Genomic DNA, 26,619 nt, shown 5'->3' with positions numbered 1-26,619 from the left:
TGTAAAGAGGATTTAAGAGAACTTTCAAACATTCTGAGGAAGGCAAAAGAAACAAAATGTTAACTCATCCACACACCTAAAAAATCACCAAAATCTATTCTTCCTATCCAGGGGAGATCCACATGCACAAAGGCCTTTCTTCTCAAGATGTTCCTCCAACCTACTCAGGACATGAAGGTTGGTCTATGCACCAAAACCTGATAAGAAAAAAATTAAACCCAGAGCTCTATGGAAAACGGCCTAATTGGCCCATCTCTAATTGGAACCACAGGGGATTTTCTTTTTTTAACCCCTGCTTTTCGAGTGCAAGTGTTCAAGTGCCCTGGTGGCGCCGAACTCGAGATGCAGTCCAAACTAGAGGACCAAAAAGAAACACGGACGCCATCCCAGCAGTCTCTACCTGGGTCCGAGTGACTTTGCTGGACAAGAAAAGTGAGCGCTAGAGAACCAAGACAGGACCTGTAGTTCCTCAACATGCTTGTTAAAATCAGACATCAAGATTTTAGTCGCTTTTGACATCATCCTGAAATTCACAAGGCTGACAAAAATCCAAAAACAAACAGGAGCACACAGGAGAGGCTTGTTACATCAACAGTAGGCTTCCAGAGGAGGTCTAGACGTTCTGTGACAGCGCTTTCAGGAAGCCTTACTTCCTGCTCTACAGCATTTCTGCAACGGCTTTCTGTCCTTCTCACAAACAGACAACACCCTGCACGTGAGACCTCACCTGCTCAGACGAGTAAGCTTTTGGAAGATAAAGTATCCGGAAGAAACAGTCGTCACAGTCAATGAAACTACCACCTTCTAAGATTCGAAGTCTCTTCACATCAAAAAGAAAAGAAACAAAACAAAACAAAACAAAACACAAAACCGTTTCCATGCAAGGCAGTTAAGGGGGTTAAAAAATTTCACTTTGCCACTAAAACCCTAAATGCATAAATGCAAGCGGTTCGCGAAGAGCGCCCTCTTGAGGAAGCGTGAGAACACGCAAGGAAGGACGGGAAATGGCGCACTGTCAGCAGGGCTCTGGGACGGGCATTTAGGCATCAGGACTGGAGTTCAAACCGTGCATCATTTTCTCTAACCCGGAACAGGGAACGGGGGAATCCGTAGCCTGCTATAAATGCAACTTGGGCCTTGGAAGGGAAGGACAGAAAACGCCACGTGGCTTTGCTACTGAACAAAAACAAAAACAAAACACTTGGGCTAACAGCTTCATTTTTTTTCCGATTTCAAATCTTTTACCTCAGTCAGGACTCAGTAATAACACTGGGGCCTGTGGAGTATCTCCTGGGCAGGGGGGCCACGAGCTCTGAAGGGCAGCCCACTGGCTGGTTCAGAGCCCCCTCGCTGAAAGGGAAGCCGGTGGTCCCACAGCTGACGGCAGGACTACCTGATCACTGTGGATCAAGAAATGGCTCAAGACGCAGCTGTAAAGAACATTCTGGTGACCGGACAACACGGTAATGGACTAAATACGCTAAGGACACTTCTGACTTCACGATCATTTTCTTAGGAGTGACAGCAGCACTGGGGCCACAGAGAGCCCGGGAGCCGCCGACAGGAGTCGTCAGAGGAGAAACAGCAGATGAGGGCCACCTGGAGTCGTGCGCTTCTGGCACTTACGATGTCACTGGTGAGGCCTGATGAGGGACACCCAAGTGTCCACAATACCGTTCATTCAACTTCTCTGAGTACCTGCATGTTTTCGAAATACATAGTTGAAGAGAAAAGGGGCAGCGAGGCACGGCAGCCCGTGCAGCCTGCTCCCTGCTCTGCCTCTGCAGGCTGAGGGGCAGACGGGCTGGAGGTCGGTGAGAGACACGGGACCTGAAAGAGGCTCAAACCCCCATTTCTGTCTGAAGTTCCACAGCTGCTGCCTGCAGCTCTGCCTGCCCATCTCCCTGGAAACGGGAAGCCGAGGAGAAACAAACGTGGCTTGCTCTCTTACTTCTGAGCTGTCCTAGCAGCAGAGAAAGAATGGAAGATTCCGTCTCTGCCTGGCCACTCTCCACCCAGCAGCTCAGAGAGCCGCCCGGGCGGACAGTTCTCGGGAGGCTCCTCTTTATTGTAAACACGCGGAGGTTCCCCGTGTCCTGCTGGTGGTGCTGTCCCAGAGGCACGACAGGAGCGCAGGGCTGAACCCTGAAGAGCCGGAGAGCAGTTATTTTTAGAAGCCCGTTCAGGGTTGGCTCTGAGTCAGTATTTTGATAAGAACTACATCTGCACATTTTAAGATGACCACGAGCAGTTTCCCAGCTACTCTTCGGATGCAACTTCGCCCCAACCTTTCGCACGTAACACACACAAGTCAGCCTCTGAATTACAAGGCCACAGACAAGGACCGCCACAGTTGTGAAAATAGTACTGATGTGGATATAATTTAAAAAATATTTTAAATTCAGCCAAATATTACATTTTAGAGTTTTGTCCTGCTGGTTGTCCACAAGTTTCAGGTTTAAAGAATTATTAATTCCTACTGCTTGTTTTAAGTCTGGGGTTGGCAAACTTTTTCTACAAAGAAAGGGTCAGCCACTAACTATTTTTGACTCTGTGGGCCATATGTCTCCATCCAAATTACTTCACTCTGCTGTCACAGAGGGAAAGCAGCCTCGGCTATGGGGAACAGGTGGGTATGGCTGTGTGCCAATCAAACTTTATTTATAAAAACAGGCGGTGATGGCAGGTCTTATTAGTTTGCTGACCCGTTTAAAAGTGGTTCAAAAGATCATAATAAAATTCAAAATTCTATAAAATCCTGAAAAAAGCAACTTTCATATCTAAAACAGAAACTGAACACGGGGATTTCTAAAAGCTAGCAGAAACGCAGCAGCCCTCTCACAGTGACTGAAGCTCCAAAAGACAAATGATAAAAACACAAGTAATTAAGTGGTATGTCTTGGTCAAGGCCCACTGGAGAGGAGACCGCAGAGGCTGATGTGTCTGGAAATTACCACCTGGAAAACCGAAACAGAATAGGAAGAATGTTTCCTCGGGTGTTTTGATTCTTCCTTTCGCAAAAGAATGAACAACGGGAAAGTTGAATGTGAGAGCAACCCTAGCAGATCAGCCCTGGCTCACACAGAAGGTGTGCTGAAAGGGGGTCCGTTTTGTGGGGGTGGTTGGACAGCCACTTCTCCCTCCTGCCCCCCTGCACACACACATGCTCTCTTCCTGGCACAGTACTTGAGTGCAGTCCAGGACAAGGTGGGCCGCACAGAAGTCTGGTCTTTCTTCTCAGGCTGAGGGGTGAGATCTAGGAGCCGCAGCTTCTAGGCGTCCCAAATCGCCAGAGCAGCAGCCCCCAACCTCAGAGCTGGCCACCCTGCCAGGGGACTGGGGCTCCACCAGAGCATTCTCTCAAAATGCTGTTCTTATCAACAAGATGCAAACAGATTTCAAAACACTCAGAACCCAGCGCAGCAGGTTGGTCCCTCGCTCTGAAATCTGGTAATGGGTATTACATCACATCCGCTGTCCTGGGGCAGGGGGGGGAGGGACCATCCATTTGCTGGACAGAGTCCTTCTTAAAAGCCTGGGAAGCATCAACCGCAGAACACCAACGAACTTTGGACACGACCCGACCTTCCACACTGACTTGCCAAAACGTCAACGACTTCTAGGTAAACAGCGCAGGAGACGTCAGAACGCTATTGGCCACACAGAGCAGGACTTTAAGAAGCTGTTAGCTCACGGCTATGAACTGGGCAAAGTATTCCCAATGTCAGGGCAACCAAGACATTTAAAATCCAAGAGGGGGAAGCAATGTGTAACGCAGATGGATGGTAAATACACAACGCAAGCCAACTAATAATTCCTCGAAGTGCGTTTATGCCAAGTTGGTTGGGGGTCAGAGTAGCTCCCTAAAATCTTTAGAGGTGCTGTCTTCCCCCTTAACCACCACAACCCTCCTCCCACCCCTCTCCCGTCTACCTTCTCTGTCCTACTCTTCCTAACGCACACTCTTTCTAAAACAAAGCATTAGAGATTAGAAACTATCTTTCTGCCACTGTTAAAAGCAAGAAATCTGAGCCCTTTCCACACACGCCCATCTTAACCTCTCACATGGTAACTTGAAGCCACAGGACCTTTTCCCTCCAAGCTCCGTGTGGTGGCTTGAAAGACAGAAGTGCCCTTGGCCCCCTTGGCCGTGTAACCTGGGAGAGCCCTCTGGGATCAAACAAATCAGAGTAATCATGTGAAGAGAGAACATACGGCCTCTTACCTTTTGTCCTTTATCCTTCTGAAACACAAAGACGGGCGGAGCAATGGCAGGTTTTTCTGCAAAAAGAAAAATTGGTTTTTTTCCCCCCAACACTACAGTCATACAGTAAACAAAGCTACATTTGTTTGTAATAAGTTAAAAACAAAAAACAAACCCAAAATAAAACTGGTAACTCCGAAGAACATCAAATCACTCAGAAAATGGTTTCTTGAAGTGGCTGTGTGGGCATGTCGTTTGTGAAAACTCGACACCTAATGTTAGGGTATGTGCACTTTTCTGCATGCCTATTATACACCAAGAAAAAGGTTTCAAGATGCAGCTGAGAGCAGCGCCGCCCGGGGCTGGGGGAGAGCCGCGGGCAGGGCGGCAGGCTGCCGGACACCCAGGGCACTGCAGCCACCCAGCGCCGTGAGCGGTGGCCTTGCAGGAACGAGGCACAGGGGGGTCAGATCTTATGTGGCACCTCCCCAATTTCAAAGGCTGGAGACTAGTATAGGTTTTTCCAATTTCAAGGCCAGCAGGTGGCCTGGGGATAACCGGACCGGACGGCCGCCTCTTGGCCGCACAGCTCATGCCCTTCGGCGAGCGTACCCTGGTTGAGGCACCTGACATTCCACTTGGGTCTCTGAGATCACCTGCCAAAAAAAGAATTTAAGGAGTTGGAAAAAACCCGAGTCCATCTTGCCCAGCTGTTGAAGGAAGAAATCCTTGAAATGTCCGGTCACGTGATGAGCCCAGGGCGGCGCCACCTGCTGTTGTCAGGCAACCTCTTCGGCCTCCCATCCAGGGGCTGCCGCATCCACAGCCCTCTGCCACCTGCCCTGCTACCAGCTGGGGGACTGTGCAGGAGGATGACCTTCACCCATGGGGAAGGCCCGGATGCCGCCTGCCCCACTGCCGTGATTCCCTAAGCAGCCCTCTCCCGGCACAGGGGCTGGTGCTGCCGACAAACCCCGACGAAGGAGGGAATGAAGGTGCCTGTGCCAGACAGCGAATGACAGCAAAGGGAGGCGGGAGGCGCTCTGGACAGCAGCGGCGCGGTCGCATCACTTCCACGCAGGGCAGCCCAGCGAGCTCTCGGCACTGCCCTTCAGCCCACCAGCCAGCCTCCAGCTCACTCCTGTGTTTGACTCCAGCCAGCGGCAAAGAGCGAAGGCCCATGGGCAGGAACTCCCAGCTCAGCATCCCTCTAGTCCCCCATTTCTTCAGGGAACCACCCCTCCTTCGCCCCTGGCTCTAGGTCCGGGGAGGAGAGTACTTGGTACTCTGGCCCCAGGGGACAGCATGGCATGTGAGTAAGGCCAGGCCACGGACCGTGAATGGGGCTTTTACTGGAGCGACCGGGGAAGGGGGTGCTGTTTCTGCTGGGGCTGCAGGGCTGGTAGGAGGTAACCCCGGGGTTGTGAGTGGTCTCACGTCACCAAAGAGACTTTGGACCAGTGTCAATCCAGTGGGAAGCAGAGCTGCAGACGGAGGAGGAAACTGAATCCTGGGGACACCTGGGGACACCGCTGGAAGGCCTGGGGCCAGCACAGCTTAAAGCTAACCCCACCCCCGCTGACTTTTCAGTTAAGCCAACACACGCTGATTTTTGCTTAAGCCTGTCTTAACTGTTGCTGTCCTCTCACAACCTCCAGCCTGAGAGGCGAGGCCTAGCCGCTGCAGACTTCAACACACGATATGATACTCGGTAGAAGAAACCCTGCCTGGCCTCACAGTGAAGCAGAGACACTTTCTCTCCCAGGAGGTAACACCACCAGATAGACTAGTAGTTATGGGTTTATGCTCTGTCTCCCCTACTACGACATCAAATCCATGGGATCGGAGAGCGCCTTGTTCCCTTGGCTGCCCTGTGGTCTACCAACAGCACTCGGCCTTGATAAACTGGAGAAAGGGACGGAAGGCTATCGAAGAAGGACGAGGCAGAGGGAGAACCATGTGGACGGCAGGGGAAGCCCTTTCTTGTGTCGGCTGACCCGCAGGCACCCAGAAGGGGCTGCAGAGATTCGGGCGAACGAGAGAGGCCTGGGCTGCCTCTGGTCTCTGGGGCAGGACAAAGCCACAGGGCAGGGTCCAAGCAGGAGGTGGGAGAGGTCCGTCTGCTGGAAGAAAACTGCACTGCATGCGGGCACGGTGCTCAGCCGGGGGTGGAGAGAGGCCACGGGAGGGCCATGGGGTGGGAGCTCTGAAGGCAGCTTCCCGGAGAACTGGATCCCCGGCGAGGCCCACACGGAGGCCCTCACTGACTCCTGGCTGCAGCCACCACTACCGCAGGTACGACCTTCCTTTCTCCACCTCTGCTCATTCCCTTCGTCCCCCTTCGCAGAGCAGCCAGACCACTGGCGTGAGACACTGACTTAAAACTCAGCACTGCCCCCCAGACTAGGCGTGGAACTCCTTCCAACAGGCCACCCTGGCTGGACCCCTACGGTGGCACTGAAGGGCCGGCTGCCCCCTGCACGCAGCGTGCTTCCACTACGCGTCTGGTCTTCCGCCCAGAACACATGCTCATCTTCTCATTCAGGTCCGGATGCCGTACCTTGCAGGAAGCTCCCAGTTTTGAGCTGCCCCCCGTACCCCCAGAGCCTGCTCCTGGCTTCTACCCCACCACGGGTCACACTGAGGCTACCCGTCAGGGAGGCTAAGGGACCACGGATTCGGCATCCAAAACAGCTCTGTGTCAGCAGCCAGTGTGCTCCATGAAGGGCCGTCCACTAAGTCTTTGAACTAGACCCTCTGCAGGTCCTCACACCTGTAACACCAGCTGCCGTGTCCTCGCGCAAACATTCACTAAGCTCTGACTCTGTGCAAGGCCCTACGGGAAAAATGGTGAACAGGAAGCCAGGGGCAGAAAACCTCGGGGTCAAATACCTGATGAAAAGCAATGGGCGTGTCTGCACATGGGGCATGGAGCTTGCCAGGGGTGACTTGTCCATCTCCTCGCTGGCCGCATATACCCCCCGATCAGGAGCCCCAGAGGAGCGAGGCCTCTTTTATGTGGACCGCGGTACCTTCAGAGCCACACGCGTAAGACGCCGAGCAGGAGGTTGGAGCCAATGAAATGTCGCCAGGAATGGCGAGGTCAGGACCCACCACGACCCTCACTGACGGATGGTTTGGCGGTCATGACGAACCCCCACCCCACTAACTAAACCGCAGCAACGAGCGTCCGTGGTTCTCCACCAAAGACAGCACCAGTCACACAGATTTAACTCCCACTGGGCTCCAGGAGAGCCGAAGTTCATGAGCTGCAAATCAGCACTGACATTACAAAAGGCCAACTCGAGCGCACCCCATTCCGAGTACGCCTGCCCCCCGCTCACGCCGGCCGCCTCGGCCTGTGCTCTTAACCGGCTCCCATCGAACTGCTTCTGGTTATGTACCCGGACAAGCAGCCTTCGCTCAGCCAGCTGAAACCCAGGTTTGGGGAACGGACAGCGAACAGAGCAGTGAAGGAGGCTTCTGTGACTTGCCCGAAGTCCAGCCCAGCCCAGCCAGTCACAAGGGAAGGAAAAACCACCACCAGAGATTTCTAGAGACCCAGACATGTGAAGACCTAAAGTACTAAAATGTTAATCAAATGCCAACTATTCGATCCAGATTCTCTCAACCAGGTGTTTTGTTCCTATAAAATCAATTCTTTTGAGTTTGTTCCTATAAAATCAATTCTTTAGAGTTTGTGAAAAAGCTGCCCTCCCTGGGGGCACTGGCTCAAGACACCCACATAGTAAGGGTTAAGAAAATCAACAATAAAGAAATCTGTGTAACCAAATGTTCTCCAAAGTTATTTGATTAGGGAACCCCTCTTTCCTCAGCCCTTTCCTGACATGAGGCCTGAGAACTGTATTCTGTGGATGTAACTGTACTCTGTATTCTGTGGCCAAAACTGGTGTGTAAAGTGGGCTGAGACTCGAAGCACAAGTGGCCTCAAACTACGACCCCGCCTCTGGGGGGCACGTGGGAGATGCTGTGCCCTCATCCCAGCTCTCCATGGTGCTGCATGCCAAGGCCAAGGTGGCTGCTGCTACATCCACACCCCGCCTCACCCTCCTCCACGGGCCCCTGCGCAGCTCACGCACGCCAGCCCGCACCCAGCCTGAGCCCGGCTGGGATCCCAGGTGCCGATCAGGCCCCAGCTGGGAAAGGCCCCCGAACCCCCAGGCAGACAGCAGCAGTGGGGACACGCCAGAATCGGAAAGGAGTGAGCCCCCCTGACATCTGGCCCACAGGCCTGCTCTCCCTCCTGTCCCCGCCACCCTCCACCCACCTGTGAGGTAAAGATGCAAAATGGGACAGTCCAGCTGTAATCCCTAAGGCCAGGGACTGTCCTGGATCTGGTCTCTGCAGTCCTGGTAGTAACACGGATAGGCAAGCCCAGTCGCAGGGAGGCTACAGATTTGGGCTCTGGAGGCACTGGCAGGGGGAGGGGGGCGGCTCAGGTCATGAACCCCAGGGTCCTGGAGTTGAGCCTTGCATCAGGCTCCCTGCTCAGCGGGAAGCCTGCTTCTCCCACTCCCACTCCTCCTGCTTGTGTTTCCTCTCTCAGTGTCTCTCTCTCCCTGTCAAAAGAAAAAAACAGATTCCTGCTCTTGTTTCATACCTCCGCCGGATGTCTGGGCTTTCTCCGCACGTGCCCCTTCGCCCATCCTCATGCGGGCCCTGCTCCCGAAGGCGCCGCCGACCCAGTCCCGACGGACAGGGCACCGCGCTCCACGCAGCGGAGCCTGGGAACCACTCCCCCAGACGCACAGCTTGCTACGTGCACAGACTCCATCCTAACACTCATTCAGCAACTGCAACTTTCTGCAACGCCACACACCCCAGTGCCCGCTGTGTGCCAGGCCTCATGCTGGACTCTCAGATATGGTGGGGACATGGAGAGACATGTCCCTGCCTGCCAAGAGCTGCCATTAGTCTCCAGCTGAACGCTGCAACTCTGGAGAAGTGAAAAAGGGGCTCAGAGTGCAGAGCAGAGGCTCTGGTCAGGCTGTGGAGAAGGAGTGCGCCCAGGAAGGCTTCTCGAGGGAAGCACCATCCAAGCGGAAGGACGGCAGCAGGTAGCCAGGTGAGCAGGAATGGCGGAGACTAAGACCGCAGAAAGCCAAGTGCACTGGAAGAACTCCAAGGTGGTGCCTGCGGGCGCCTGCTGCTTTACTAGCACTTGAACACACCGGCTGACTCCAGACCCTGGAGGACAGACACAAAACAGACCACCCAGGCCCAGAGCCACAGGAGCAGGGTGCGCCCCTCCCTTCGCTGGATCCGAGGTCTGCATTGACACTGCAAGGTCTACTGGAGAAGCTCCTGGAAGGGGACCACCATTCAGGCAGGTCCTTTCTTGAGGAAAAGAGTTGAAGATGGTTCCAAAGAAGGCAGGGGTCCCCGATATGCAGGCTCCTTCCCGACCCGAGGGACCACAGACCATTTTCTCCACAGGGAAGGGAGGGAGAAGTCTCTGGGCAAAAGCAGGGGCTCCAAGGAGGCAGGCCCTTCTCCTAAAGCAGAACTGAGCCGAGGCCCCGGGACATAGAGAAAATCCTCAGATGCCTTGGGTACAGGTGTGGGAAGGCCCGAAAAGGCCTCACCTGAAAGGAACGTCCATAATCTGCTGTATGCTGTCTGTGTTGGGGGGAGGGCCCATAAAATACCCCTTCAAAGAGTGATAAAGAACCTCAAAAGGAGAATGAGTTTTAACCAGCCCCACACTTGAGAGAATTGAAACACTAAGCTTCTCAGACCGCTACTGCAAGTAGGCCACGGACCAAGACTCAGGGTTTTGTCTTTTTTGTGCTGAGACTGACAGACAAAATCATAAAACGCAAAGGACACGTGTGTCTATCTCCCAGGCAGCAAGCATGGGGCAAGGAAAGGGCGCTGCAAGGATGTTTCCCTCGGAAGCCAGCGCAGAAGAACCTCCCGGGGGCAGGGTGGTGATGGCAGCTGTCCAGATGTGAGGTCAGGAGGTGGAGTGTCTGCTGCCTGCTACAGGCAAGGGAAGGGGAGCAAAGAACTGGCCTGGACCCCAGAGGGGGCCCTGGGATAGAACAGAATGCTTCTCCACCTCCAGGATAACAGAGGTCTCAGGATCCCAGCTCCAGACTCCTCCCAGCCTGTGTGTGTGACAGACAGCAAGGACATTCCCCAGCGGGTTTTCCCCAAACTGCGGGTGATTTCAAATGCGGGCCGGCAGGTGGCGCATGTGTATTTCCGGGGTCGGGCAGGCGCTCCACGCTTTGTTCACCCATCGCCCTGACTCTTGGCAATCCCTTTTGGGGAGAGGTCGTACCGGTGTCCTTCCTTTAAAAGAAAGGAAACAGAAGACTCAGAGGTTGAGTGACTGGTCCAAGGTGGAACCAGGTCTCTAAATGCATCTGGGCTACACCGCCATCCAGGTGCAAGGGCCCTGCTTCCCTCCCTATTTTCTGCCCAGCTGGGCCTTGGAGCTATAACACAGGTCTTCTTTTCTTCTGAGAAGCAGCTATCAGTTATCGTTCCAGGAAAGCACAAAGGAAACTAGAGGGTGAACGATGAGTTTTGGGGTGGGCCTGAAGCTTTCAAGTCATGTGACCGTCTCTGCCTCAGAGCAGGGTGCCATCAGGCCAACAGCGGATCCTTAGGATGGTCAAGGACAGAACGGAGATGTGGACATTCTATGGTGAAACAAGACGTGTCGTCTCCATCTTTCAAAGGCTTAACCACACAGTGCCCTGCAGAACATACGCAGAATCTAGGCTGAACACACACACCCGTTCTGTCCATGCTGTGGGAACAGTCAAGTGCACAGGACTACGGGCAGGCGCTGCAACAAGCCCGGACACCCCCAGCGGCTGCCTCCAACCTTCGTCTCCAAGGACTGTCCGTTAAACCAAACAGAAGAAACTATGGAGGCCCAGGAAAACACACAGAGAAGCAAATCTGGGATATCTTGGCCTGTTCTGTTTATTCCCCTTCTAAATGATGTCTCAAACACCTGCCAGGAAACGGCCCCCATCTGGAAAGCCACTTGGAATTCTTGACCAAAATGTCAGCAAAGTACTTGTGTAAAATGAGCTTTAATCCTGGGCTGATGTGTCTTAATCTTCTTATCTGTGCAAAAAATATGGAACGCATCTTGGCAACACAACCAGCAGTCTGTTAAGACGTGACAACTCCTTTAATCCTACAACACTCACTATCTCAACCCTTCAAGTCATTTCTTTTCTCGGGAATTATTATAAACAGTTCTGAGCAGCAACATAAAGGTGTATTTGTCACTGATGTGTCAGCTGTATTCGCACACTAATTCTCTAGTAAAGAATGGAAGTGAGCTCAAACATGCTGTTGCTAGGTGATGCCTCTCTTGATCTTAGTGTCCTGAACGCTCAGTGGCCACCCAGCCCAGCTAGCAGAGGGCGGTTGGGTCCCTTAATTCCTTTTTCGGTACTCGAGTGTTTTCCCCAGGCAACTCTACAGTGGTCTCGGGGAGATTACAGGGGGCCGTTTTGGAGACGATGGTATCTTTTATTTTATGCACTTCTTTCTGGAATGCTCTTTGTCTTGCCATTACCTTCATCTCCTGAAATCCAAGCCGCTTGGTCTTTACTAGACCTAGAGGTACATTTAACATCACCACATTCCTGTGACATACATGTTATTTATCATCTCTCATCAGTGAATCATGAAATGAGATGGAGAGGCCTCGGACAGACAGACAGTGCTTTGCTTGAAGTCACAAAGCTGGTAAGCGGCAGAGCTGGAACCAGGAGCCTAAGTCTGACTTCCAAGCTGGTGGAGCCTCAGGTTCCCTGAGGTCCCACCGAAGGCCAAGCCCCATTCTGCCTTCTTTCCTTCTACACAAACCGGCCCTACAGTCAAACCATCCAATCCCTACCCCACCCCCAACTCACCCAGACTATAAGCAGCTGTGACAGAACCTGTGCTCTGGGCACTCTTGTGCCTTGAACCCAAGAGAAACCCCACAAGCATGTTAAATAAGTCCTACAAAGTCAGCAATTTCACCCGAAAGAAAGAAATTCAGAGAACCAGCTTTGCAGCACTTTTCTGTTTTGCCACTAGGTGGCACGACATGGGCAGAGCCAAGAGGTGAAATCAAAGGGGCTGAAGCCTGGGGGAAAGGTCCAAAGACAACGGAAATCCCCCCCACAGGAAGCAAATCCCAGGACCACAGAGCTTCTGCTGAGGCAGCAAACTGATGCCAGGCAGGCTCTGGATTTTGTGGGCATTCAAATCGGTCTCAGGCACCTACGGATGGGATCCTAGGCAACCCAAAAGACCTTCCCTGTTCCCCCACAGTTCAAGAGGGACAGTGCCACACCCCGGGCAGTTCTAGGGAGGCTTAACTGAAACGATGCAGACAAAGTGCTGAAGTGGCCAGCACACGCAGTAGGACACCACATGGGCATTGCGCTCATTATTATAATTATACCCAGAGACAGCAAGAACACTGATGCCGCCTTAAAGCACCAGTCTTGGATTCAAGGACTGTCTCCAACTCCCAGGTCCCCAACACTGATAAATGCCTCAAAATCTGGCCCCGTCTCAAAGCTGCCCAGATGCTGGGACAACTCACATGCTCATTTGCTCCGAATCCCTCAAGCCTGATCTGATGGAAAGCCGACCAGTTAAGCCCAGCTTGCAGCCGCACGATTTACTGAGCACCTACCACGTGCCAGGCACTGTGTCTGGCACTGGAGACAGGATGGAAGAGAGAGAGGAATGCGATAAGGAAGATAAAGCAGGATGGGGAGGAGGGCACTATAGGGTGCATGGCTGGGTAAGGCCGCCCTAAGGTGTCATCTGAACCTTGGACATACCGGGGTAAGGCAGGTGAAGGCAGAGTATGGTGTGTAGAGAGAATCCCAGGTATGAAAGTCCTACGGACAGAAAGAACCTAGAGGCTAACATGGGGGAAAGTAGGAGGTGAGGTTGGGGAGGGGGCCACGGTGAGGAGTCCGGATTTATCCAGTTTAAAGGGAAGCCAAAGGAGTCACGATAGGACCTAGTTTATATTTTTAAAGGGTCACACTGTCAGTGAGTGGTCCTCACGCCAATTCTTCCCATGTTTGTGTGAGGAAGGTTTCGTGTAAAATTCTGGGGAAGGGGTGCCTGGGTGGCTCAGTGGGCTAAAGCCTCGGCCTTCAGCTCAGGTCATGATCTCAGGGTCCTGGGATCAAGCCCCGCATCGGTCTCTCTGCTCCCCCACCCCCGCCTGCCTCTCTGCCTACTTGTGATCTCTGCCTGTCAAATAAATAAATAAAATCTTAAAAAAAAAAAATCCTGGGGAAGATCTCCCTGGGGCTGCTGGGGAAGACAGGTCTCACAGAGGCAGCACATGTGAGGGGACCACTTAAAAGCCTTCAGGAGTCATCCAGGTGACAAGTGGCGGTGATAATGGCAGCCTGGGCTAGTCCTGGGCCATGGAGCCGGGCAAAGTGGGTATCTGGGCAGATTCTGGAGACTGAGCCTGCTGCAGCCCCAGCTGTGCGAAGACTGAGAGGGCCTTCATGGGGTGGGGGAAGTCCCCAGTGCTCTCCCAGGGGCAGACGTGGTCAGCTAAATCAAGTCCCACTCGTCTGGCAATAAGAGCCAATAACGGGGGGGGGGGGGGACCTCCAATGGTGCTAATGACTGATCCAGGCCCTGGACTCTCAGACCCCCAGCGGCCACCACCATCAATGCTACATCATTTCCCTTCTGTGCAAAGAGTAGCCTGTTCCCCCCACTCCCGACCCGAGAAAGCCAAACTCTCAAGAACCGTGCGCCCCACTCCCGCTCTATTACAAATGTGACACAGGCATTCATTCTGGGTCAGCAAATTCCCAAGATTCTGTGCAGCAAACCTGGGGGAGTTTAGCTAAAGCAAGAGCACTTTAAACTTACCGTACAAAGCAAGGCCTGCCTTCTAAACATGCGCACGGAGGAACTACTACTGTCTCTGCAAATACCTATTTCTCTTTGAGAGTGACAGCCAAGGACAGGGCCCTGCACGGGTAAGTTTTCCGGAAGAGAACGAGTGCTCATGATCTGATATGATCCACCAGAAAGGACGAGCATGGGCTGGAAGCTGCTGGAAGCAGGTGCACTGCACCAGCTGACTCTCCCTGCTTATGTGGCCTTTGGTTTCAGTCTCTGTGACATAGAATGGCCTAGATCCAGAGCTTCTCTGAAGATCCTTATGTTGAACCTGAGACAGTGCTGAAGGTCATGGAAAACACTGTTTCTCCATCACAGGGATATGGAGTCCACAATGCCTCTGTATCTGCCAAAAGGCCACAGTGGAAACGGAGGCTGGGAGGGTGAACCCTAAATTCTAGTTGGCAAATAATCTATTCCTGGACAGTTTTACCTAATCTCATAACCCAGTGCTTCTCCCCCAGGGGTGACTTTGCCCCTTGGGGACATTATGCAGTGTCTAGAGACATTTTTGGTTATCACAATGTGGGGGAACTGCTAATGGCATCTAGTGGATGGAGACCAGAGATGCTGATCAACATCCTCTAGTGCACAGGAGGGTCTCCAAACCACCCCCAAATGTTAACGATGCTGCAGGTGAGAAACTATGCATTAATTACTTGGAAAAAGATGGAGTTAGATCCCTTACTCAGATTATACACCAAAATAAGTTCCCAGTGGGTCAGACAGTACAAACTGTGGTGACCCACTAGCTTCTGAGAGTGCTTTTCTCTCCCTCTCCATACTTTGTACATTTAAATGTGTGCAACATCCTACGACCGCAGTAGGTCCAATGATTAGGGAATATAGTGTCTTGGGGGTCAATGGGCTCCCTTAACCCAGGGGTTCTTAAATTCAGGCAATTCTGCCCGGGAGGGGACATCTGGCAATGTCTGAAGACATTTTTCCTTGTCATGACTTGGGGAGAGGGGTGCCACTGGTATCTTGTGGGTAGAGGCCAGGGATGCTGCTAAACCCTGCGAGGCACAGGTCAGCCCCCGCCAGTCCCCATGTCAATAACACTGAGGTGGAGAAACACAATCCAAAAGGAGGTTTTTCTCCATCCAGACATCTAATCCAAGAGCAACATCCACTAGTAACTGAGAGCACATCCGCACGTGCCAGTAGGTCAGTTACCTGACAAACCTTCTCTGGGAACAATGACCCTCTGACCTGATCAGCGTCATCCCCAGGCTACAGATGCAGGAACAGAGGTCAGACATCCTGCCCAAGATCCTGGGCAAGAACGTGGCAGAGGTAAGACGCAAATCAAGGACAGGCAATCTGGGTATTTCCAACTGTGCCATGAGCAAGTCACTCGGGACCTGCCAGTCGGTCCCAAGTTAAAACTGCCCTGGGTTGGAGAGATGGGGCCAAAACCTGCGCCCAGCTCATGACAGGCTCCGCTCAGGCTCTTTACAATGGGGTTGCCGATCACAGGCCGGCAGTTCTCAAACTGCTTGGTCTCAAGACAGCGTTCCGTGCCCGTAAATTATGGAGACTCTCGTTATGAGTTTTTTTCCTTTTCCTTTTTTTTTTTTAAAAAGATTTTGTTTATTTATTTGACAGACAGAGATCACAAGGAGGCAGAGAGGCAGGCAGAAAGAGAGGAGGAAGCAGGCTCGAGAGCCCCAATCAGGGCTTGATCCCAGGACCCTGGGATCATGACCCGAGCTGAAGGCAGAGGCTTTAACCCATGCAGGCACCTCTCTACGAGCTTTTCTAACTGTTGGCTGCAGCTGCTGCTACTTCCCAGGTTAGAAATTAAAGCTAAAAAAATACCAAAACGTTAACTTCTTTAGGATAATAATAGTAAACTCTTAGCTAAACAATAAATTTTATGAAAAGTAATTCTTAAAACAAAAAAATTAGTGAGAAAATTGGCATTATTTTGCATTTTGACAAATCTCTTCAATGTCTGCCTTAAGAGAAGACAGCTAGAGTCACTTTTCTGCTTCTGCAGTCCATCTGCTGCTGTATGACACTGTTATAACCTTCGGATAAAACTTCACTGTCCGTTCACAAGAGAATGGGAGTGAAAAGGGAAAACAATGTCTTTGTATTGTTATGAAAACAGTTTTAAACCTGCAGTCTCCTTGAAAGGTCTTGGGGACTCCCAGGGGCCCCTGGACCATCTTGGAGAATCGCTGCCATATGTTGCTTTCTGAGCGCTAACAGTCGGGGATAGTGAATCCCGAATTCATTACAGACCGTCAAAAGCTTTACGCTGAGGCTCTCTGCTAACGTGCAGAGACAGCTGCATCTAAGAGGCGGTACAATAGGGCTGAAACCCAAATGCCAACCAAGGTCAGGCAGGCGCCAGAAAAGAAGGAAGTGGGCCAGATCCCAAACTACTCGGTGGGGACTGTGGTGTCCTGGGGGACACACAATCTATCTTTTTATTCTGAGCATTCCAAGTCTTTTTCTTTATTTGCAGACAAGTCTTACATATTTGCGATCAGTGCTTCTACAATTTTCATCTAATGTTCTCTCCTATGCATGTCATGTGTTTGCTGTATCTTCGACATTATAATTTGGGGCACACAGTCTTATCTTTTTTATCTTTTTTTTTTTTTTTTTTTTTTTAAAGCAGTCTCCCTGCTGAGCAGAGAGCCTGATGCGGGGCTCGATCCCAGGTCCTGGGATCATGACCTGAGCCGAAGGCAGAGGCTTTAACCCACTGAGCTACCCAGGCGCCCCACACAGTCTTATCTTAAGGGCGGCAGCTGCTCCTCCGTCCTGGCGACCTGTTACTGCACAAGACCCCTGGAACAGCCTGGTTCCTGCTTTTCAAGAGAAATCAGAAACCTAGATTACTTTTGCCCCTTGAAATCTCAGAACTCTTAAATGTTGGTTCCTAATTAAAAACAAACAAAAGTTCCTAAACGGGCCAAATTAAACACATCTGCTTGCCCCTGAAGCAAGTCTGCAACTTCTGCCTGTGGTTTTTGACCCTGGCTTCGTGTTGTAAAACATCTGTGGAGCTTTTTAAAACTACCGATACTCCGGACCTCCTGCCACCGTCACTGATGGGGTGGCCCAGGCATCACTTTTTATTTTCCTCAAGAGGCTTCTTAAACAAGTATGGAATGCACTCACGGCTAAGACTCACGGCAAGTTCTAGGCAACAGCACCGAGTGTCAAGATTGCCAAGGATGAAGCCAACTGTGGACAGCCAGCGGGCTCTTCTCTGAGGCCCTAGCTATATGGTTTTCTCCCAAGTAGTACAAAGTCACACCACGAACAAGACTCCACGGGACTGGAAAGGATACTGTGCACAGGTGGCAAAAACAAATCCCTTTCAAACAAAACAAAGAACTCCTGCTGCCTGCTGCCACCCCCATCAGCTCCACGAGATCCCGAGCAGATACGGCGAGAACCCACCTGCCTCAGACTGCTTCAAAGTACCATGGAGAGCTACCAAGGCAGGGCCAATTTAACACCAGCCACCTCTGTGGCCAGCCTGTCTCAGGGTTTTCCCAACATTAGAAAGGCCCTTCTCAGACCCCCCAGATGGTCCTCACCTTCCACTCTACCCTGGCCTATTCTCCATGCCTGAACGCAGTAACTAGGCCGAACTGAACTGGTACCAAAAATGCCCCCTTTGCCACTCCCACACACTGCTACTCTTCCGAATGCCATCTGAGCTCGCCTGCTCTAACCTCCATTCGTTCCTTTTGCTTCCACTCGCTCTAACTCCCCCAGAGTATAAACAAACCAGACCCCGACTAGGCCTGACACCCAATGAATGTGCGACATAACAGGACTGCTGGGGTCATCCCACTTTTCAGTTAACTGAGAGGCAAGCTGAAGACACGGTTCAAAAGTTTTGCAGAACTTTGACCTTTTCGGTCTATATAATGGAAGCAAAACCTAAATTTTCTTCAAAATGTATAAAGATTCTGCAGCCTCGGAGGTAGCAAGACACCACCCAGCTACCACCAGCCCCACATGCTACAGATGGAAGGGACATCACAGTCACACAGTCACACTCTGATCTCAGAATGAATCCCAGTTAATGTTTATCATAACTTCACGACAAGTTTTAAAACAGTTGTCTCTAAAAGTCAAGTTTATGGCAGGAGACGGTGAGAATTTAGTGATCTGAGGATTCCGACCAGCTCACTTGTAGCTCATTCTCTCAGGGTTAAATTTTAAGTCATCAAGTAAGGTGAAAACAGAGAAAAGTCAAGCCGCCCGTGAAAATCTCTCGAGTGACACTGGGTCAGGCTAGACAGATGTTTTCAACTGCGGGCCGCTTTGTAGCCCCCCCAGCAGGACATGGGCAGTGTTTGCACACATTCTTGGTTGTCATGATGGGGGAGGGAGGACGGTGCTGCTGGCATCCAGCGGGAAGAGATCAGAGAAGCTCATCAACATCCTACAAGGCACGGGGCATTACACGTGAAGAATTAGCCGGCCACAAACGTCTATGGTGTCGAAGCTGAGAACCCTGGGCAGGGGATCACGCGGAAGGCAAGACAGAACCCAGCAGGGCTGACGGCTCAGCTCCAGCTGGGGTCCCATCATGGCTCACCTCAGGGCCAGCCTCCCTAGGCACACTCGTTTCTTGCTCTCTCTTTCTCTCTCTCTCCTGAAGACTTAACGCCAAACCATTCCACGGGATGAGTCCACGGTAGTAAAAAATAGCTACCATTTACTGTTTATTACTGTGTGTGCAGATAGGTATTAAATAATTCATATATACTGATTCACCCAATGCTCACAGCAGCCACGAAATACCCATGATTATCATGATTCCCATCTGGTGAGGAAACCGAGTTTCAAAGGGGTTAAGAAATATGCTCAAAGTCACCCAGAGAGTACACGGCAGAGTCTGAACACAAACCCAGCTCTCAGCAAGGCAAAGCTTGTGCCCTGCCATTACTCACACCAGCGGGTCTTACCCCAGGTGTGGTTCTCCTCACCCCCTGCCCCAGGACATTCTGCAATGTCTGAGGACATTTTTAGTTGTTGCGACTGCTGGGGTAGGGGTACAAGGGAGGGTGTGTGCTACTGGCATAAAGTGGGTAGGGTTAGGGATAGTGCGATGCTGCTAACACCCTACAACGCATAGGACAGCGCTCACAACAGAACTGTCTGACTCCAAATATTATACGGCCAAAGGTAAGAACGCTACTTTATACCATGTCCATGGGCCAGCAAGGATTCATATGTATGTGCTATCTTTAAACACTGGGATCTGGAATCCAAGATATTCTATAGGTTAAATACACTTTACTCACCCTCTGCCCATTCTTTACCTTTTAAAGACACAAAACTCAGCATTCAAATCCTGACATCCATCTATGATGCAGAGTATCTTTAGGGAAAGAATGATTAATGTGTTTTGGATATATCAACAGCAAAATGCCAAGCAGAAGGGAGTATCCCTGGACACAAGTGTAAAAAACATACACAGACCCACACACGCACTTTCTCTCTGTCTCCTAGGGGAGAAGCATTCCAACTGGACTTTAAAAGTCAGACTACAGGAGTACCAAGAAAGGGCTGTGGGAGTTGCTGTCACCATCCCTGAAGAGATCACCGTGGCAACGAAGGCCAACAAGATGCTGTATTAAATACACAGTTGGAAACGTTTCTTTCCGAACAGGCACAGCACACCTAATCTGCACCACTCAAGCCTGTGGTTCTCAACCCTGGCTGCACACCGGACTCACCCATGCTGCTTCCTCACTGTACAGATGCCCAGGGCCCACTCGACATCTCACAGAATTGGAATGGGTGGGGTGTGGGGACTGTGGTTTTAAGAAAGCTCGCCCCGTGACTCTGATGCCCCAGCCCAGGCGCAGAGGTAGCAATGGCCCAGGCAAGAGCGACAGAAGGGTTGGGTGTGAAGATGGACCAGCTTGGAAGAGCACTCTGGAAAAATGGAAGCTAAGAAGGCATTTGACTGGAGCTCAAACAGCAGGAGGAAAAACACACATGTGGGGCAGTCCCTAAAACTTCAAAGTGCATAGGCAAGAAAGGCCTCGTTTACACAGCAGATAATACATTAAACATCTCAGCAGGCTGTACAAGGCAAAAAGCCACTAAGACTTATGTTCTGAGGACAACTACGCCAGAACTAGTGTCAGACACAAAGTACTGAGTGAGGGTAGCATTTAATAGGCAAAAACTTTAAATATGAAGCATTCTATTCCTCTGTTTTATACTTACTGTTCAATTAAGCAATCAAAAGTTCACGTGTTAGCCCATATACTAGAAATGGTATCCACGGAAAACAGGAATCCACAATTTTCCCTTTGTGCTCAAAAGTACACCTTACAATACGGGTCCTTAGTAATGAATTCATTCATTTATTCAACAAACATCTCTTGGATACCTACTTTGTGCCAGGCACTGTTCTAGGTGTAGGAAATCCATCTGTGATCATGACAGAAATCCTTGCCCTTACGGAGCTTATATTCTAGAGGGGTAGTCAAACAAACAAGTAAACTTCGTATGTCAGACGTTGCTGCGTGCTGGGGAGTAAAATAAAGTGGGATACAGGAGATAGGAAATGTGGATCCAATTTAAAATACGTGGCCAGATAAGTTCTCCGCAATATTTGAGTAAAAACTTGAAGGAGGTAGAAGAGTGAGCCATAGGGGCATCTGGGGGAAGACTGGTTCAGGCAGGGGAACCGGAAGGTCCAAAGGCATAAAGGCGGTGAGTGTAGAGTCCATTCAAGGGACACTGAGGAAACCAGAGTGGTTCAAGCAGAGCAAGTCTGGGAGAGCGTGGTGTGATGGGAGGAAAGGGAGGTATAACGGGGCCACTCTAGCTTCTGGGCTGAGCCGTGAGATGGGTAAAGTTGGAAGGGAGGCCCAAGTGGTGAAAAGCAGCGCTGGTGGTAAGAAGTGGTCACCTTCTGGAAATATCTGAGCTAGAACTGACAGGATTTGCTGTGGCATGTGAGAGGGATGAAGAGGTGACTTCAAGGTTTTTGGCCTGGGTAATTAAAGAAAGGACTTGCCATTTACTACAAATAGAAGGAAGACTGTGGAGTGGGCAGGTGTTGGGGGTAAAGATAGGGACTGTTCGATGAGACACTTACATGCAGATGTCGACTATGATGTTGGATATGCTGCGTCTTGAGTTTGCGAAAATTAATAATGAGAAAAACCACACTAAAGCAAACTTGAGGGGGGTAAAAGGGAGGCTAAAAGGGGTTGCCTTACCATGCAACAGAAATCAGGGGAGAACGGTCAGTTACAGCCCCCAACAGAAGAAACATCAACAGGAAAGAAATGTCGATTACAGGCCCTGACAGAGGAGGTACCCTGAGTCTTCTATAGGAAACCATCCGCCCCTGTAACTCAGCCAATGAGAAACTGTCATCACCCCAAACTGCTGCTTTTCTCGGAAACTTCCGGTTCAAACTAGAGCTTGCAACTTTCCCCTTCTCCCTAAAATCCTGTTCCTGTCCTTCATTGCGAGACTCGCCTATGGTTCTGTCCGTGCTTGCTTGTCTTACCCTGCCATTCTCCGCTACTCCTGAATAAGCCCACCTTACTAGTAAAATCTCTCACAATATTATTAAGATCGCCAAGTTCAAGAAACTGAATGGGCCAAACCCATAAATACATACAGCATGTCATACTGATTGCCCTGTCTCCACTCCTTCTACCTTCAACTGGATCTTCCGGACTGGGATGCCTCAGCTCTCTGTGGGCTCCTCCCTCTTGTAGAAGAGTTCCAGCACAAGGTGGCAGGGGGTGTGGGGGCGTGATGGGGGGCTGGGCTCTGAGGCCCGACTCCCTGATTCACACATTCCAGCGGCTCACAAGCTCTGTGACCTGCCTCGGACAAGTAACCTCAGCGCTCTAACTCGGTTTCCTAACCAAGAGGACCGGCTGACAGTACCTACTTCACCGATCTTTTGTAAGTGAGGACTATTTAAGACAACAGGATTCAGGCTTTGAAAGGGTGCAGGGTACCACCCCCAAACGCTCTGCCAGGGTGGGCAGTTAACTCTTTCATCCATGCATTCTTACAGGTCGGTATGGAAACCTCGGGACACCCTCCGGCAGCAGGGAGCAATGTATGGGGGAAGAGGGCCAGGCAGGTAGACTAGCTTGCCAGAACCACAGTTGTGCACCTAGAAACGGAGGGAGCTAAAAATAGGCCTCGGAAGTCCTCAGGCTGCTGCGATACCGACACCACTATTGATTCGAGCAGACACCAGCTTATGGAGTGCTTTCTCGAGAGGTTTTGGAACCGTAACCTTGTCAAAAACGCTCGGGTGGGATGTCAGCGCTTCAGAGAGGAAGGAATTCGCACAGGCTCTCTCTCTCTCTCTCCCCCTCTCTGGAAGTGCCGCGAAAAAGGGCCCCAAAGCAGCCGCGGCTTTCAGGGCTCCACATCCTGTGGCCAGGCCTAAATGCAGGGAGCCGAGGCGCGACTCTCAAGTCGCCTCCAAGGATCTGGGGGAACTGGCGGGAACTGGGGGGCCGAGTTCGGGGAGGGGGTGGGGAACAGATCAGGTGTCCTCCATCCTGGGCATGGAGCGGGCCCGCGTAGGATGAGAACCCCACCGGATTCGGGGGTGGGCTTCCTCGGCCCGGGGAAAGGAACAAGCCGGTCCCCAGGAACGAGGGGGCGCGGGAGGGAGCGTGGCGCGCTGGGCGACGACCAGGCCCGGAGGTCTATTTACATCTGAGGCCAAGGCGCTGAGGCCGCGCCTACCGCCCCCTTCGGGCCCCGACCTGGCCCGGGGAGCAGAAGGACCTCAGAGCTATGGCTCCAGCGGCCTCTCAAAGCCCTCTGGCAGGACGGTGGCAGGGCCGAGGCTGCCGGGAGTGATGGGCCGGGCCGGTGAGCCCGGACTGAGGGGACGCAATGGGGGGCGGCTGTGGGGCCCGCTGGGCCGCTGTGCCGGAGCACACAGCCCCCCGCACTCCGGGGTGCTCAACCCTCGGGCCTGTGGCCCCTCGGCCTCCCGCCGCCCGTTCCCTGGCCGCCAGCTGGCCCCCGACGGCGCCTCCCCTACCTTCGTTCGCCAGGTCCGCCATTTTACTTCCTTAAGCCCTCCCACAAGGCCCCGCGCCGGCCCGGGCTCGTCTGCTTTCTGCCAGAAACTCCCGCGCGTGCGCACTTCGGCGATCTGACTCCGACCGAAACCAGCAGCTCGCGCCTGCGCGCTGAGACCGGCACGGACTCGCGCTCCGGCGGGCGGTCCCGGCCCGGCCACGCTCCTAGCACGCGCCTGCGCACTAACTGCCCCCCGCCTCCTTTTCCCGCCGGCTAAGGGGGCGGGGGAGCGGGCAGAGCAGGGCGCATGCGCAGTGAGCCTCGCGCGCACTGGGGAGCCGACGTTCTGTGAGGCGGCGCGGAGGGGGCTGTGTTTCGACGCCCCAGCTTTCTGCTCGTTTCCAAGTTCCTTGTGGTGGAACCGTGAGCAGCCGAGGGAGCCGCGACCGAGGCCTTCCCCGAGGTGAATCTCTGGATCTGAGGGGGGGGGTAGTTTTCCGCGAGCGCAAGCCTGACAGGGCGGCTCCGGGGCGCCTCAGTTTCCCCTTCCGAGGGCCCAGTTACTCAGACCCGCGTTTTCTTCAGGCCACGTGGGGCGGCGGGGGAAGCTGGGGAGGGGTCGGGGAGGCACGGCGGGCGGAGGGATCCGGCGGGGAGGGCCCGCGGCGGGGAGGCGTGGGCGCCGGGATGGGGGTCCCGGGACGGCGCGTGGCGCGGCGGGGCCTCGAGCGTCTGGGTCTGGGAGCCGGGCCGGAGGGAAGGTGTCGGGCGCGCCGCGGCTCCTGGCCGCCTCGGCTCACCTGCCGGGAGTCCGTCTGAACGCATTCCTGGCTCTGCTCGGTCGCCGGGCCACGGGCCACGCGGGGCCAGGCCAGCCTCGCCTCTACCCCGGGGACACCGCGCCGCCTCCTGTCGGGCCCCGCGCTCCGGTCGCGCCCAGCGGCAGGCGGAGGAGTCCTTAAATGCAGACCAGATCAAGGGCGCATCCTTGCCCCGCGCGCCCGGAGAGCTCCCTGCCGAGTTGGGAGTGAATTCTGAGCCTCTCGTTAAGGCTCGCGAAGCTCCGCGCGCCCGGCTCGCATGCTCCCCTCTTGCTCGGGGCAGTTTAGCCACGGGGGTCCCCCGGGCCTCGGAGCGCGCCGAACTCCTTCCAGCCCTCGGGTCTGCGCGCCTGCTGAGCCCTCTGCCGGGGCTCTGTGTCCGGGCCCAACGCGCCGGGAGCGCCGCTCCGCTCTCTCCCATTGTGATCTAGACAAGGGGGTCCTGCAGCGGGCTGGCCGCCTGTGGCCTGCGAGCTCGGAACGGTTCCGCGCTTGCCGTGGTTGGAAGACCTCGGAAGAAGAGGATCCCACGACATGTGAAAATTGGATGAAATTTCAATTTCAGTGTTCACGAATAACATTTTCTTTGAAAAGAGCCACACTTACTCATTCACATGTTGTTTGTGGCTGCTTTTCAAGCTGCAGCCGCGGTGCTGTCTCCTTTTTGACGGCGACAGACCCACAGAACCTAAAATATTAGCCATTTGGAGGGGGCCTGGGTGGCTCAGTCGGCTAAGCGTCTGTCTGCGGCTCAGGTGACGATCCCAAGGGCCTGGGGTTGATGGAGTCTGCCTCAGGTTCCCTTCTCGGTGGGGACTTTGCCTCTCCCTCTGCCTCTCCTCTCACTTGTGTTTTCTTCCTGCACCCCCCACCCCCCCTTCAAATAAGTAAATAAAGAAAATTTTTTAAAAAATTGCCATTTGGGTCTTTATGGAAGATTTTGCCAGTCCCTAATCTACATGGCTGTCCTGTATGCATCTGTAGGACCTGTGGGGCCCCACAGATGGTTAACAGCTGCTTCTCTGGAGGAGAACGTGTGTATCAGTCTTTGTGTACGTATACGTATTTCTATGTGTGCTTGGGTGCTGTAGTTTATTGTAAATTTTATTTATGTATTTCTTATCACTTTTTTTTTTTTTTAGCCTAGAACATAATTAATAAAACAGTGAAATTGAACCCTGGTTTGTAGTGCTGATTTTCTTGGTGTAAGTTCTTCAACCATGGCTGATTTCAGTCTACTAATGCGAACATCACTAATTTCAGAGCTGGGAAGAGATGCTCAGAACACATTGTATTTGTTCCTAGAGCTTGCTGTTTTTCCAGTGTGGTCCCCAAATTAGCAACATCAGCATCACCTGGAAGCGTCTTAAAAATACAGAACCCCAGGTCCTAAACCAGACCTTAATCAGAAGCCACCTTTTTAACAAGATTCCCTGGGGGCTTCCTATGCAGGTCTGACCTTGAGAAGCGCTGCTCAAAACTTTCACTTATTTTGGGGGGTGAGAAATGGTTAATACCACTAAGAATTGCACTAACTTATTAACAATAAAAGCCTTGATTTTCCTATCCTACATTTTGCCACCAAAATAGAAGCCCAGGCCACAGACCTTGAGTTAGAAATTCTCTAGGAAGAGCCGGAATGCCAGTGCTGGAAAGGACCCTGGTGGTCATTAAGTCCGTCAGGTCTCCAGCAGTGTGTAGGCTCAGGTTTTCTCGTTTTTAGTTTGTTGGCTTCACTATATTTCATTTTAGATATATTTTCTCTTGGGTAGATCTTTTTGGCTTTTGCTGTCTGTCTAACTCTGACCCTTAATGAGCTTAATACTTTTCTTTACAGGCCTTTCACTGGTTTACATTTTCACTAAATAGCGTATATCACCATCTGAATAGAAAACCACTAAGCCATGAGTAGGAGATAATTGTAAAAATAAACATGAAAATTTTAAAATTCTGGGTTAGACATTATTGACTGCCAAGGTGCTAAGCCCCAAGCCTGCTTTTTCTCTGACGTAAAGAGATACTAGCACAGTATTAGAGGGTTATTAAAGGCATATTGTCACTTAGCGGAGACTCTCCTTAACACGATGAGAAGTACTAGAGGAGGACTGAAAACGGGATAACGAAATCATGTGATTCGGTGTCCTCATGCAATATCTGTATGTCTCCTGAAGTCATTTCATATACCACATTCATCCCACACGTTGGGCACCTCCCAGCAACACGTCATCACTTGCTAAATATAACCCAGTTGCTGTTTTCCAAGGGACCTAGAGAGATGCTAGACTTATCAGCCTGACGAGCCAACTAAGTTTCCGCTGGTTTCACAATTGTCTCCAAAGTGCCAGTGGCTGCCAGCAGTCGCCCCTCAGGCCTGTTCTTGCTTTATCTGGTCTCCTCTAACAAATTAACTTAATCAACATTTATTTACTTATTAAATAAATATTTGTTTATCACTTACTGGTGGTAGTTGGAAAACAAGGTCCCAAATTCTTTGACTGTCTTTCCATCAAAAAAATGAGGTCCCCATTCCTTTCCCTTGAGTGGAGGTGCACTTGTTAGCGGTGGATGAGTAGAGTACAGTGAAAGTGACACCAGCTTATGAGGCTAGGTCATGACAGGGACAGAGGTTGCAGCTTTCATCTGCTT

The 26,619-nt window shown here is 52.1% G+C and overlaps 1 protein-coding gene across 26 annotated transcripts in view; it reads right to left on the bottom strand.

The window, feature by feature from the left end:
* Positions 1-24,503, bottom strand: part of RANBP3 (RAN binding protein 3) — a 54,544-nt gene extending 30,041 nt beyond the window's left edge. For 13 of the 26 annotated variants that reach the window (XM_082734358.1, XM_082734359.1, XM_082734362.1 and 10 more), the window contains exons 1-2: positions 23,172-23,277; positions 4,226-4,281 (exon numbers count right to left, since the gene is read on the bottom strand). In XM_082734358.1, the coding sequence (XP_082590484.1) occupies positions 4,226-4,281; positions 23,172-23,193 (78 nt within the window). In that variant the 5' untranslated portion in view covers positions 23,194-23,277. Of the gene's footprint in view, positions 1-4,225; positions 4,282-23,171; positions 23,401-23,952 lie in introns of those variants that run through there. The other 13 variants (XM_082734380.1, XM_082734381.1, XM_082734357.1 and 10 more) reach the window with 5 other exon arrangements.
* Between the last annotated feature and the right edge of the window lie 2,116 nt (positions 24,504-26,619).

Source organism: Mustela nivalis (assembly GCF_964662115.1).
Source record: "Mustela nivalis genome assembly, chromosome: 1".
Lineage (NCBI taxonomy): Eukaryota > Metazoa > Chordata > Mammalia > Carnivora > Mustelidae > Mustela > Mustela nivalis.
This window is presented reverse-complemented; position numbering and strand designations above follow the sequence as displayed.